Source organism: Pseudopipra pipra, chromosome 20 (assembly GCF_036250125.1).
Source record: "Pseudopipra pipra isolate bDixPip1 chromosome 20, bDixPip1.hap1, whole genome shotgun sequence".
NCBI classification, from domain to species: domain Eukaryota; kingdom Metazoa; phylum Chordata; class Aves; order Passeriformes; family Pipridae; genus Pseudopipra; species Pseudopipra pipra.
Window position 1 is genome coordinate 8,195,807 of NC_087568.1, and position 14,421 is coordinate 8,210,227.

At 45.2% G+C, this 14,421-nt stretch overlaps 1 protein-coding gene across 2 annotated transcripts in view; it reads right to left on the minus strand.

The window, feature by feature from the left end:
* PAPPA (pappalysin 1) overlaps positions 1-14,421 on the minus strand; it is a 181,679-nt gene that overhangs the window by 98,538 nt on the left and 68,720 nt on the right. For both annotated transcript variants that reach the window (XM_064677104.1, XM_064677105.1), the window contains exon 7: positions 9,243-9,750. In XM_064677104.1, coding sequence (XP_064533174.1) covers positions 9,243-9,750 — 508 coding nt within the window. The remainder of the gene's footprint in view (positions 1-9,242; positions 9,751-14,421) is intronic.

Below are 14,421 nucleotides of genomic sequence, written 5' to 3' on the forward strand. Positions count from 1 at the left end.
GACACAGCGCCTGATCTGAAGGCTCCTGAAGCCAGTGGAAGGTATTTTGTGCAGTTTGAGTTGGGCTTAGACTGGGCCCCAAGTGAACACATATGTTTGCAGTTTTCTCTGGTTTCACCTCTACCATCCCACCTCTCTGAAATGCTGCTTTGGAGGGTCCAGGCTCGGGGGCTGCAGAACTCCTGCCCCTCAGGAGGAGGGAGGGAGCTGATCTGTGTGTGTGCACACACATGAGAGAGATCATGTGCTGTCACACAGAGACGGGCGAGGAGATGAGGGGACTATTCCAGAGGAACATTTTGTCATTTCCCTCCTCAGGGGCTCTGTGTTTTGCCTTAAACCACTTCAGATTATGAGAAATCCTACTTGCTGGTCTCCAGTGGGATCTCTAATGGTTTAATAACCGAACATTACTGAACATGTTTCCACTAGCCTTTTCCTAAAATCCCATCATGAGCTAATTTCCTCTATTGTCATTACATCTGCAACTGGTCTTACATTTTTAAAAAAATCCTGTACCATTGTGAGTAAATGATCTGGTTTACTGCACTGAGCTCTCGGGGCCAGTATTTGCAGTAGTGGCTGGTAATTTGGGGTATCCAGTTGCAGGCACCCTCTCTGGGGTACAATTTGATGAGAAGAAGAAGCTTTATTTCCACCTTGCCCTTCCTATCACAAAAAGCTCCAGAGAAGTGCTGGAATTGGGCATGGCCAATGCCACCATATATTTAAGAAGATCCTGACCAGAAAGACTGAGATTAAGCAATCACATGATGGGTGCCTTGGGCCCGCAGCAGGATCAGCTGTGCAGTGATACCCCTGGAATCACAGAATCCCAGACTAGTTTGGTTTGGAAGGGACCTTAAAGATCATCTCATTCCAACCTCCTGCCGTGGGCAGGGACACCCTCCACTAGATCAGGTTGGTCCAAGCCCTGTCCAACCTGGCCTTGGACACCTTTGTCTTGTCTTTTCTGTCGCTGGATCCAACAAGGTATTAAGGACAGCACAGGTATTTCAGTCTTACTGCAGCATTTTTTCCAAATGCTTGCCTGTTTGAGTGTAACTCCAAATTTAACAGACACTCGGAATGTATTTCCTAGGAAAATATATTAAAATAAAATGCCCAGGAAATGATCAGGCCAATAGTTCAGTGAAAGTAGCTGAAAAAAGCTGTACTGGCTGACTGATAAAAAGGTAGGTAACACATTTCTGCTTCTTCTGCGGTATTTGAGGCTCACTCCAAGTTTTACAAGAGAGTTATTTTTAAATTGTTGCATAACACATGTCTGTCCAATATTTCTTTCCTCAATCAAGCAAAGAAAATGCATTTGTTATTCCTGGGAGATTTCTGGTGCTTCTTATCTTATTTAGAGCACAAAATAAAGATGCACACAAGAAGGCAAACATCAGAGAGAAGTTATTATCCATGAGATAATGCACAGCCTAATTTACCACATATCTGAGACTGTTTCACCTGCAATAAATTATTTTGCCCAGCAGGAAAAGTCCTGTTTGACCTTCTATTTTTTTTTTTTTTTCCCTTCTGCAGCTGAAAACTCTGCTACTACTTCTAGGTCATGAGTTCAAATTCCACCCTGGCTGGGAGTGATTAAATATATCAATTTCTAATAGTATCTATTTGGATAATAATAGGACAGCTGTTAATGTTCATTTTTCAGGGACACTTGCACATGGGTTGGTTGTAGTCTACGGGTCTGATCTCTCTGTGTATTGCCCAAGAGGTAGAACAGAGATGTGAATCCAGTGTAGCAGCAGTCCTTGGGGAGTCTCTGGCTGGAGCAGAGCTGATCCTGGAGAAAAGTGCCTGTCCCCAAATGGGACAGTCGTGAGTTATTTCTTTGAGAGAAGCAGCTGGAGGTCATTCAGAGCAATCCCACCCTTCAAAGTCAGACCCAGAAAAACTCCTTTGGGCTGCCCCATCCCGGGATGGCAAAGCCATAAAGAGATAAACCTGCCCTTCCTACCTTACTCTTGCATCATGTGCAGCCGAGCCAGAACAGGAGCCGCGGATCTTGTCAAGTGCCAGCTACAGTTACAGAGTTACATAAGAAACCGCAACAGTGAGGAATCACAGATCTTTCACTGCTGCTGGCACCAAACGGCATCTTTGCACAGGCTTAGCGGGAAAGCTGCCTCCTCAATGGGCACAGAGTGTCAAATTGTTCTTTCCCTTCTCCAGGGCAGGGTTAAGGCAATTTGGCAGAGGGTGGTAAGGGGAAAAAAAATTGCTCTATGTGCTCTGTGTGGGGGGTCAGGAAGCAGCAGCTTCTTTCGCAGACATAACCTGGCACCTCTAATGAAGAAAGCAGGAAAGAGGGAAAGCCATCAGAATGTGGCTTCCAGCTGTCAAATCGCATCAGCCAAGTGGAGATGCATCACCCCTGAGAGCTGCGGCACCGTCAGCCCCCAACACTTCACTGGGAGCTCTTTGGAAGAAGGCACTTGGAGTCTTTACTCTGTGAAACACCCAGCATGCTACTGGCAGCTATAAATAATAACAACCACTCTCTCGGCATTTAGAAGCACAACATATGTGAAGGAGAGATGCAGGAACAGGAGGTGGAATAGAAGCAGTTTTCCTCTTCCTGGCTTGCTGAGCCCTAAGTGCAGAGCAGGGCTGTGTGCTCTTACCTGGCACAGGCAGCAGAATCAGTCACCCTTCTGCCTCCCTGCCCAGACCCGTGCAAGCCAGAGGTGAGGCCCCACTGTCTGGGAAAGGCAGGAATTTCCCTGGAGGGATATTGGCAGTGAAGTTGCTACAGGGTGGAGGAGTCTCCTTCCCAGCAGCACTTCACCTCTGTTAGGGTCAGATGAATCTATGACCAGCTTCCTACTGTTGGAAGGGAAGGTGTGGGACAGGCAGCTGTCCCATATTGCTCCCGTTCTTTCATCATGGGAAATTTCCAGGTTCATTAAGCAGAAACAGGGCAATCAATACTGGCTGCACGAGGAAGGAGCTGATGACACAGCCAAGACCAGGCATGGCCTGGGAGAGGCACAGAGATGGATGATCTCAGCACCTCTGCTGAACACCAGGACTGCTACACTGTCCCACACCAGCTGCATATCAAACCTTGCCAAAACTGAACACAGGCAGCTCCAATACACTCAAAACTCTTCACTGATTGAAGGTTTTCAAACAGTGACAGCACAGCCACTATTCCATCTGGGAAACTAAAATCAGCAAGGAACAACTGAAACACTTAATGCAAGGACTTCAGATGAAGAACTAGGCAAGAATTACCAGTGCTGATGTTGTACCTGAAACTGGAAATTCCAGGGGTAAGAGGAACCTGGTGGGGCAGAAAGGTGTTTGCCCCTTGGGAAAGTTCAAAATAGCTTTGTCCATGGAAATCCAGCATGGAAAGTTAATGATAGGGAAGCTCTTAGGAATGAGCAAGAAAGTGTGAATAAGAGTGAAGAGCTCTTGTTGAAGGTTTTTTATTGGAGATGAGCTGTAAAATTTCATACAGATATAGCCAGGGATCTCTAACATATTACTAAAGAAAGTAATAGGGAGAACTGGGCAATTATAGGAAAGAAATCTCCTAGAATTGGTAAATAAGCTCAGTTAATGCAGAGAAGGAGGGAGTTATAATGTAGAAATTACTAACTTACAGATCTGCTTGTCTTGAAATGGTCCATATGTTGGTATAAAAGAATATTATACATTTTAGGACCAAGAAATTCAGTATAAACTGGGAACTCTTCATTGCAAGTGAGAGGGGAGGAAGCAATTAGTTAAAAGGCCAGACTGGATGGGGCTCTGAGCAACCTGGTCCAGTGGAAGGTGTCCCTGCTCATGGCAGAGGGTTGGAAGGAGATGATCTTCAAGGTCCCTTTCAACCCAGGCCATTCTATGTCTTTATGATTCTATGCTTTATTCAGTTGCAAGGCAATCATGAACCACCACAGTGGGATGTATCCACAAAAAAAGCCTATGAGGTCCTTGCATGCATCAAGACAAGGTATTTCCAGGGTAGCTGGGTAAGTATTTGTGCACAAGGACATCTGGAATACCATAGAGAGTTCTAAAGCCTGTTGGGAATCCAGATGAGCAGCGTGCCGATATCGCACGGACAACCTGGCAGCTCCTGCAGATAAATCTGGGCATGCAAAGTGTTTTCTTAACATTTCAGTCCTATCTTAGATACTCCCCAGTATTTCCTGGCATATCGAGAGAGGTTTGGCATGGCAACTGTGGAGGAGGGATGAGCAGAACATGTGATAATAGGGGCTTCAGCTTTTGGTGTCGGGAGAACAACCACCCAGTGATCTGTATCTTGTTTGGGTGGAAATATGGTGTTAATTATCCTCATGACAGATAGATGTGGCAATTCATTTCAGCTGCTTTAGATCATACATTCCTCTGGCTGGTAGACCTCCAGAAAACAGAGAAAGAGATCTTGGGGGTGAAGGAAGGAATGCCATAATAAGGACAGATGTCGCTGTGAAATTTTAGTGTTGAGTTCTGCAGGGACTTAGGTTTAGATACCATCAGTGTGCTACTTTTATTCTTCCAGTCTGTTCAGCTGAGCCTGTGTCATGTAAATGCAAACTTCCTCTTAAATTCAGAGGCTAAAAGGCACATCAATTAATTGGTGTTATTGCTCATTATGAATAGTCAATGCTGATTCTCCAGCCTCTCTGCTTGTTCATATTTGTAGGAACCTTCAAACTGAGAACTGTCTTTGTTTCCTTCAACTACTCCTCATCTGGGGTTTCTGACCAGTCACTGACCATGTGCCCTTCTGACTGGAGACCAGTAACAAATGGCAAATGCATCAATAAATGCACATGAACTGCTCAGGTCCCATGAACAATGAAACACAAACAGTGGCACAGGAGCCCTCCAGCCACCTGCCATCCCAACGATGGCAATTTCTCAGTCATTCTGTAATCACCCCAAGAAGCCTCAGTGAGATCTGCATTCCACTGTCTTAGTTGTTAAAATAGAATTAAAACCCAGTAAATGACATGGAGTTTACAAGCTCAGCACTGAATGGAAGCCCTGATTCTAACAAGATGTTAAAATATTGTACCAACTTGAACAACTGTTATCTACACAGATGATGGCCAACCCCCTCCAACTATTACTGAGCAACAGAAAAGGTTTAACCATAGAATGTAAGTAAAAAATAGCCAAAATTGAGAAGAAAAACCTATTCCCTATATGAGAAAATGCAAGTTTTTCAGTCTCACTTCTTTAAAGCATGAATGCAGGATCTCTGTGTGTCGCCTCAGTACTAAAGCTCTACTAGGAATGGCTCAGAATAACATATCACAGCACTGCAAACTCGCTTCTCAGTGATGCTCACCTCTGCAAACCCAAAACTCATACCAGGGCTTCATGCTGGGATTCTTTCTGAGGTTATTTCAGTCAATGCCTTTGTCTTGAAAAAAACCCTACAGTTTAACACCACAAAGACAACCTGATCCATCGCCTTCCACCACACTTTAAGGCTTCTTACAAAGTCTGTGGCAGAAAAGTTGGGAAAATTTCCGATTCTTTGAAACTTTTTAAGTTATTCCGACAACTTTTCAAAACTGACCTCAGTGTCTCTCAGCTTGGTCAGCAAGAAGGGAGTGCACAGATCCCACCAGCACATCCTGCTCCCCACTGATCACAAATTGGGCTGCTGAGAGTGCCATGGGGCTGCTCAGCCCAGACTGGCCTGGTGGGACTGACACCTAACTGTGCCTGTGACATCACCCAGAGAGCCTCTTGCCTTGGGTACTCACTTTTCACTGAGCTCTTAAAAAAATCAGTGGTTACCACAAATGAACTCAAGAGCAACGATTACTTTCCAACAGCAACCCTGTGAGCTTAAAAATGCTCCAGTGACTGTGAAGGGAGGCCAGAGCAATCACCAAAGTGACCATCTCACACACTGTTTCTAGAGGACAGCCAGAGTAGAACACTCTACATATGAGCACAACCCACATTTGGATTAAATTGTGAGCTGAGACTTTGAGACTTGCAGATGAGGCTCCTTCCTTATCACTCGCTGTGGTGTGAAGACTCAGCAGTTCTGTGCTGCACCTGGCCCGACCTCCTTTTTCCCCCCACTGATTTATTTAGCTTTCTCCTCTCTTCCTAGGCTCTGTCTCTCATTTTGTATCACAGATACCAGCAATTCTGGCTGATCACACTCAGTGGAATTGAGTGTATCTGGTCTGCTTTCTGTAAGGTCCAAGGATAAGGTCCTGTCCCTTAGAAATGGATGTTTAAGCCTTGACTTGAGCCAAGAGCTGAGATTAAAATTCAGCTTGAGAACAGAAGGTCTGGCATTATTTTGCATTTCTTAATAAAATGTTTCCACTGTTCTAGTTATTTACTCTCCTCTGTGGAGCACCCAGTGCTGACTAGGCAAGGGCTATCCATTAAAGGCTGTCTCTCCTCTCAGCTTAAAAGGAAGTTCCCTCTCTTTGACGGGAAGAAGGTAAGAGAAATTAATTTTTCTTTCAGCATCGCCACACCTGGGGAAAGGATCTTGCTCACAGATAACAGTGCAAGCAAATATTTTCTTTGGGAGAAAAAGAGAAAGTGAAGATCAAGGTCAGAGGAGGCAAGAGTGAAGATATGAGACTGCCTCCAAAATAACCTTCCATAGAACATGTGGGGGTGTCATTTTATTTAATACAGAAAACATGCAGAAGCACAAAGGAGGGGTGACTGGCTTGGGGTTTACAGAGAGATAAAGGGGCTGCAAAGTCTGGCTGCACAGATATGCTGAATTGCAGCAGTACAGGATGCAACAAACAGGGAGATGTGAACAGGTTGAGAGAGACTCCCTTTACCTCTACACATTTATATAAGTAGGAGCATGGCCCAACACCTCTGTCCCTGACTTTCCTGAAGCATCTTCCCTTCCTTCCTGCTTAAGGACTTAATAAGACTGTGGCTACTCTTTGCACAAGGTGCTAATGAAAAATTCATATTGCTTTTGTCTCTACCAGATAACCACAAGCCCGTGCAGAGTCTCAGTATATTTGTTGCATCTCAAGGTGTGGGCCCAGCAGCAGCCTCTGAATCTGCAGGGCCCCCCATCCCCAGGGGATCCAGATCAGTGCTGTGCACTAGGTGTATCATGATAAAAAAACCATCTCACTTCTCAACATTTCAAACACATGCAGAAGTCTTGAATCACACAATCACAACATGGTTTGGGTGGGAAGGAACCTTAAAGATCATCTTGTTCCATCCCCTGCCATGAGCAGGGACACCTTCCATCAGACCAGGTTGCTTCCAAGCCTGTCCAGCTTGGCCTTGAAAACTTCCAGAGATGGGGCAGCCACAGCTTCTCTGGGCAACCTGTGCCAGGGCCTCACCACCCTCACAGTAAATCAGCCAAAACAGCCTCAAAAACAACTACAAGTGCTTAAGAATCTGCATATTTGCCTCCTCACCCAGCGACTGAAAGTCAGCTTTCCAAGTGTCCTGTCACAACTCACTGGCAAGATTTTCCCTGTAGTTCCTGGCAAGACACAAAGGAGCTGAGCCCATCAAGACTAGAGGGTTTTGCTGGGATTTGGTTGGGAGTTTGGTTGTGCCAGCTTCCAGAAGCATCCATTTGTGTCCCCTGATCTCAGGCAGAGCCCAGAAAGATTAGCTTAAAAGTTCTATCTGATTTTTAGCTGGCTGTGTAACTAGGTGAGACGTACAGAGGGGTACTGCTACCCCATGGGATTTATTCAATGACCCCCAGGAAAACTGTCATTAATCCCTGGCTACTGATTTAATTCTTAGAGCACTCTTTCACTTCAGCTAGAAGTGACCCACAAAATCATAACAAAAGACAAAGAAATAAACCTCAGAATACAAGTTATGTTTTGGGCTTTTTTTTTTTTCTTTCACATTGTGTTATGAAGTCAAAACTGGACCTGTTTCTGTGGGAACTTGTGCTAAGGTATGCAAATATTTCAAACCAAAGCAGTCCCATTTTCCAATTGGAGTGGGCCAGGTTTCAGGCAAAGATGCTTTCACAGCAAAACCTTGGGAAAATTCACCGTTTTCCACATTTCCAATATGCCAATATTCATCTCATGCTGAGTGCCAGCAATTGTTTGAACAAGGCTACAACCCAAGAAAGCACTTAAGCACATGCTTAACTTTCAGCACATGAGTAATCTCAGTGATGTCCTGGGTTTTTGTTAGATTCATTACTGTTAGTTACCATGAGTTTTTAAATCCATAGGGACAATTTGCATCTTCTGAGCTGTATAATTGGGCTGTGAAAGGGATGGGAGCTCATGATTACTGAATTGTTAATTAATCATTTTTATTATATTTAAATATGCTTTAGAAAACCATAATGATGTATGCTTCCTTGATATTAGCTGTACTAATTAGATCATCTTTTCTAAATTAGAGTGCAGTTTTCTTAGCAGGTTTCCTTTTATCTGGTGTTCATTTTTCAAATGAGCTTCATGTTGTTCCCACAGATGAATGAATCACTTCCAGGGAATCATGTTATGCCAAAGATGTTTTTCTAACTGTAGAATGCCTATGGGTAGATCATGGGTCTCCTTGAAATGAGTAAATATTTTGAAGCTGGGCTTTCCTCAACAATCATGAATCCTTTGACTAGATGAGTGTAACTGTGTCTGGGATGAAACTCAGTTCCTACAACAAACCAGGGCATTTGGCATGTTTACCATGTCAGAACAATCTCACACCAACACAACTCGAAAGCAGAAAATAGAAGTGGTTGAAACACATTTATACACCTGAACGTGCAAGTGCATTTCTTTGCACACTTTCTTTAGCAGATAATTAGTGCTTTGGCACTGAAAGCCCTGCTCTGTCCTTCTCCATCAAAATATTACTTTCAAAAGATTCCCAAGGAAATGATGACCATGTTACTCCAGAGGTCCTCAGTTAGGTTAGCCTAAACATTTAATTTATCATGGCTTAGGTAGATTGCAATATCCTTTCTGGTTAAGGAAAACCTGAATTATAGATCTCTGCACAACTAGCCCAGAAATTTCTCAAAAACTACCCATGAAATCACAGGCTATTCACTCAAGTGTGATGCTCCTGGTTTCAGAGAGCAACTATGAGAACATTCTGTCTTGGTAATTCTTGGCATATCTGTCTAGCTCTCTAACTGTCTCTAACATCCTCACAGCCACTTGGAATGCTGGACATTACCAGGATGAGAAGAACTGTTTTGATCTGAACAAGATGATCCAGCTCTCTGGAAAGCAGTTACTTACGTGTCAACATATCTCCTGCTGAGGTTTGAGATGACAACTGGAGATCCAGACTGGAAAGGAGGGTCCCGAACCACTTTGTACTGGATGGGTTTGCAGTCTGCACACAGCGTGCTGTGGGGGACAGAGCTCAGCATGGCAGCATCGATTTCCAGGTGCTCATCCAGGGTGTAGATCTGGATTCCATACACCTCCTCGCCCACCCGTCCTGCATCCAGCTTTATGGTCAGTGGGATGTCGCAGAAGACGTTCTGCGGCCCCAGAGAAATGTTCTTCCCGCTGACGGTGAGCAACTTGATGTCATTCACTGCTCCACTGGAGTCCCAGTCCGGGGAAACAAATGTCACCCAGATTGTGAGAGACTCTGGAGTCAGGGGATAACGGAACTCCAGCTGCAGGTAGCAGCCCTGGGGCTCGGGACAGGCTGGGGGCACCGTGTGTTGGTTGACTGCCGAGTTGGGACTCCACGTCCTGACGCTGGATTTACAAGGCTGCTCCACATCAGGGTGCCCTGGGAAGAAAGGAGGAAGCAGAGAGAGGGCACAAAAGAAGTTAGAGAACATGGGTTGTCGTTGGCATCGGTTTTAAAAGATAGACTGGTGGCAGGAGAGCATATCTGCCCAGGAAAATGATTATTTACTTGAGCAGAACAGGCATGGCCAGCATGGGGAGGAGCATAACACCAGCCTCTCCTGGCCAGGTGCTTAAGTGCCCAGCTGGACTGGACACCACACAACACACACCGTGCCTGTGCATTTGGTCCTGAATTTCCTATTTCTAGTGTCTTTCCCTGTGCCAAACAATGGTATTTTCTACCCCTTCCACTCGGTAATTCACCTGATAAGCAGAGTCACTTTGCCTTCAGTTCACCCACTCCCTTGACTCTCACTCCAAAATACAATCCTTTCCTCTCTAACAAAGACAAGAATAGAGCTTTTGTTGGTTCCAAGAAGCTGTTGCATTGTGCTGTTCAGGGGCAACTCCTGTGACATCTACACACTGGTTTTTGGAGGCACAAGGAGCACAGGTCTGAGCTGTCTCTTTGAGCTTGTTATGAAACAACAGGCACTTGTACTTTTACATTTCTCACCGGTGGCTGTGTTCAACTACATGGGAGGTAGTGCTAAAAACTAATGAAAGCCACAATGCTTGCTGGGTTCCCAAATACTATGGTAACATTACAATTTGGTGTGGAGTCGTGGACTGCAAGATCCAGAGAGGTCAGATGGGTGGAACAGTTGGTAACAGAATCCAGTGAGAGCTATAAATACCCTCTTCCTTCCCAAATAATCACACAAAAAGGGAGTAAGCATGACAGGGAGAAGCAAAATACAGAAAAGAAGAAAGGGAAAAGTAAAGATAAAGAAAGGTAAGGAGAGGAGAGAAATGGAGAAGGCAGAGGGAAAAAAAAGGGGAGCACAGCCGCTTGCAGCTGACGAAGAAAGCATTATAAAGCACTGGGCAAACACGGACAAACAGGACATCACTACTAATTTACAGAGAAAAGGGCAATGTGTAAAGGTTATTCGTATTGTCTGTGATCCAATGAAGTGTTAAAGTGCACCTCTTTTGTCAAGGATAAACAGCTCAGGGAATTCTCCTGTTCCTGCCCAATGAACCCAGGTGCAGAATAGATTTCCTGGCATCTCGGGCAACCCTCCTGTGATCCAACACAACTGCCCTGCAGATGCCCAACTTTTAATGCTTCTCCCTCACCCACACACACCCCACTGCTCTCCTCCCTCCTCACATGCCACGGAGGGGTGGGAATGCCACTGAGCTCAGCGTCTGGAGGGACCACAGCAGCCATACAGTTTGAAGAAAGCCAGAGGTCCATTTAACATGCTCCAGTTTTTCCCCCTGGCAAGCTCATGAGCCCTGTGTATCATCACCCTGAGCAGCCAGTGCCCCACTCAGCTCCTGTTATCTCCCATCACTCCTGGCCGTGTGTGCTCGGCTGAGCCCTCCCGTGACTTTCCCAGTAAACTCCTGACTGCAGCCCTGAGAAGGTGTTTTTTGACTCCAGTATCTCAGAGGGCTTTGGAGAGATCTGTGAGCCTCACCACTGCCATCTCACAGAGAGGAAAATGGAGTTAATGGCTCACAGCCCAGTACAAAAGTGGTGCCCATTTGGGATCCTGCAAATTCACCTCTGTCAGTTCAAGGCCTCTGCAAGACCTGAATACCAAACAAACCTACACGTTTGGGTAGATCAGGGTGTGATCCCTGGAGGTACATGAATTGGATTCAGCCTCCATAGAGCTTAGAGCAGATCATTACCCCAAAATGGGAGCCAGACTGTATTCATTCATACACTGAAAACCTCAATGAAGTTGAGATAAAGAGACTCTTCCTTAAATATCATCAAACACTTAGAACTGGGTAAGAAACATTCATTTAATTGTGGAAGAGGATGAAAATCCTATTTCATGCAACTGGATTTCTAGAGATGGGTAAATACTCTGAAAATTACAAATATTTGTATATAAAAAGAAACTGTGCAGAATTTATTTTTCCCCTCTGCACTCAGATTCTGAAAATCCTTTGGCTTATGAGTTAGTCAGCTAGGTCAGTCATAGAAACATCATGTCTTGCCTGACACAAAACAGGAATGTGAGGTTTGTGAGGATAAGCCAAACCCCATCTCCTGGTTAGAGAGCAGGGGTGGCAGGCTGGGAAGGGGTCTTTCCCCAAAATGTTGTCCACAGCCACAGCCTGTGTGTCAATCCTTCATCATGTAGTGTCTGGGATGAATGTCCTGGCATTGTCCTGGCACATGGACAGAGCCTGAGCTGGGATCTGCAGAGCCTCAGGATGTAGCTGCTGTCACAGCTGCAACTCACCTGCCACATTTTAGGTGGCCAAGACAAAGGAACCATCCTGTGGGACTCCAATGTCCAGCTGAGACATTTCCCCTCGCAAATACAGAATGAAATGAGTGAAATAATGGCCCCTGGGAAAGGCAGGGCACTAGAGCAGCCTAAGGCAGCAACAGGTTTAATTGTATTCTCACACTTCTCTCAGTCAGCAGTGAGCCAGGCAGCAGGAACTGACTGATACATGCATATATTGCACAGCAGGCAAAGGAACGTTCTGGGCTTGAGCCAAAATCACCTTTCTTATATAAAACATTCCTTTGACCGACTTCTGGAGGTGCTGTGAGGTTTGTTTATCCAGCAGGTGTTGCTGGTGAGAATCCAGGTAGGTTAAAGCTTTCTAGTTCTATGGTGAAGGTAAAGAGTAAATCAAAACTGCCTTCCCACAGCCACTGCCAGTGAGCAAACAGCCCCTCGTGCAAGGGCCACAACTGGCTGAGAAAGGGCCACAGAATCCCTCAGCCTGGGGGCTGGATCCAACTATGCTCAGGAATAAGCAGGGCACTAGGAAGGACCCAGAGCACTGCTGGTATCAGCTCCCTGGGGTAGCAGTGTACTGGTGCTGTGAGACCTCAGGAACATGAGATCAGACCAACCAGGTTCTGAGTGGCTTCAGAGGCACACGAGAAATGTGGTTTTCTGGTTGGAAGCTGGATGAGTCCTACAAAACATTTTCCATTAGTGTCATGTCAGATTTTAAAACGAGTTCATTTTGGCCATGAGCAGGCCTCTTTTGTCTTCACCTTCCACGAACGTTCAAGCAGTGGAGATTTACACCCATGAGCTCCTGCAGAAAGTGAAATTAAAGCTTGCACGCTTTGGTACTCATAGATAGACAATTAAAGAAGCCAGACAATGATCTAAATGTGCTATTTGTAACTCAGACCAAGTGCAAATAGGCAGATATCCTGAATGTCAGGGAGTGTGGCAGTGACGACAGAAAATCACGGAGCAACAAACACCACACACTCGGTGTATTTTCCACCCTAAAGTGGAGACAACTCAACAAGGGGACAGGATTCCCAAATTTATTTTTTTTTTCCAGAGCAATGACACCACAGCAATTGAATGAGGCAGATAAGGATCAGGCTGCACCCTTCATAGTTAAGAACATGCAGGCACACTCTGCAAGGAGAGGAAATTAAATGCAAAATGCCACTGAGTAATAAATCTTAGAGTAGCTTAGTTTCTCTAGGAATGATGCCGCTGGCAAGATGTGTGAGATCTACAAGTTTTTCAAATCAAAGACTGTTGGAGAAATTTTGATGGAACTGCACATTTCAATGGAATATGCAGTCCTCTCAAAATCAAAACACTTTGCAAAATTGGGTTTATTTGGACAAAATTTTATTCTGGAAGAGAAAACGGCAAGAAAGTTCTAACACTATTGGAACATTGTTTTTAGACATTTTTGGAAGAATTATTTTCACTTTTGCACCTTGAAACATTTTCCATTTTGATATTCAAAGTTGCTTTTGCCCTAGATTCTATACTAAAAGGGTATATTTTTAAATGTCATAATTTTACCAAAGTTCACAAAAGAGCAATTCTATGAGCTAAACAAAACATTTTGGCCAGCCTCAAACACTTTTTGTTTTTAATTTTCCTCGGCGGAGAATTTCAAAAGTTTCAAGTTTTGTTCCAAATGAAACCAAGTTTCAAAGTCTTGTAATGCTTGGCTAAGTGGAAATTCCACCTTCCACCCTGAGCTACTGCTGCAAGCCATCCAAACTTCACTAGTGCTGTTTACTGGATAATCCAGTCACACTCGCAGCCGGAGCGCTGCTTCCCAGGATGGAGCATCCACTCAAGGGGCAGGTGTGCTCTGAGCTGTGCCCAGCAGCCTGGGCCTTGGATGTCATGGAATCACACACTGGTTTGGGTTGGAGAGACCTTAAAGCTTTTTGTTCCACCCCGTGCCATGGGCAGGGACACCTTCCACTAGCCCAGGTTGCTCCAAGCCCCGTCCAACCTGGCCTTGGACACTCGCAGGGATGGGGCAGCCACAGCTTCTCTGGGCAACTTATTCCAAACCTGGGGGCTGAGTTGGAGTGAAACACAACCTCTGCTGGGCCCCCACCCTGGGACATGGGTGTGTGGGGCAGGGGACACTTGTCCTATCAAGCAGTGGGGATCCAGCTCACTGCACCTGCTGACCTCGGGACGAGTGGGGGCTCTTGGGTGCCAGCACTAAATGTATCACCACATTATCACAAATAACTTTCCTTGCAGAATAACTCCCACGTGCTCTAGCTGCAGGACAAAAAAGTCCTTAATGGAAGGAGGTATTTGTATAACAACTTTGC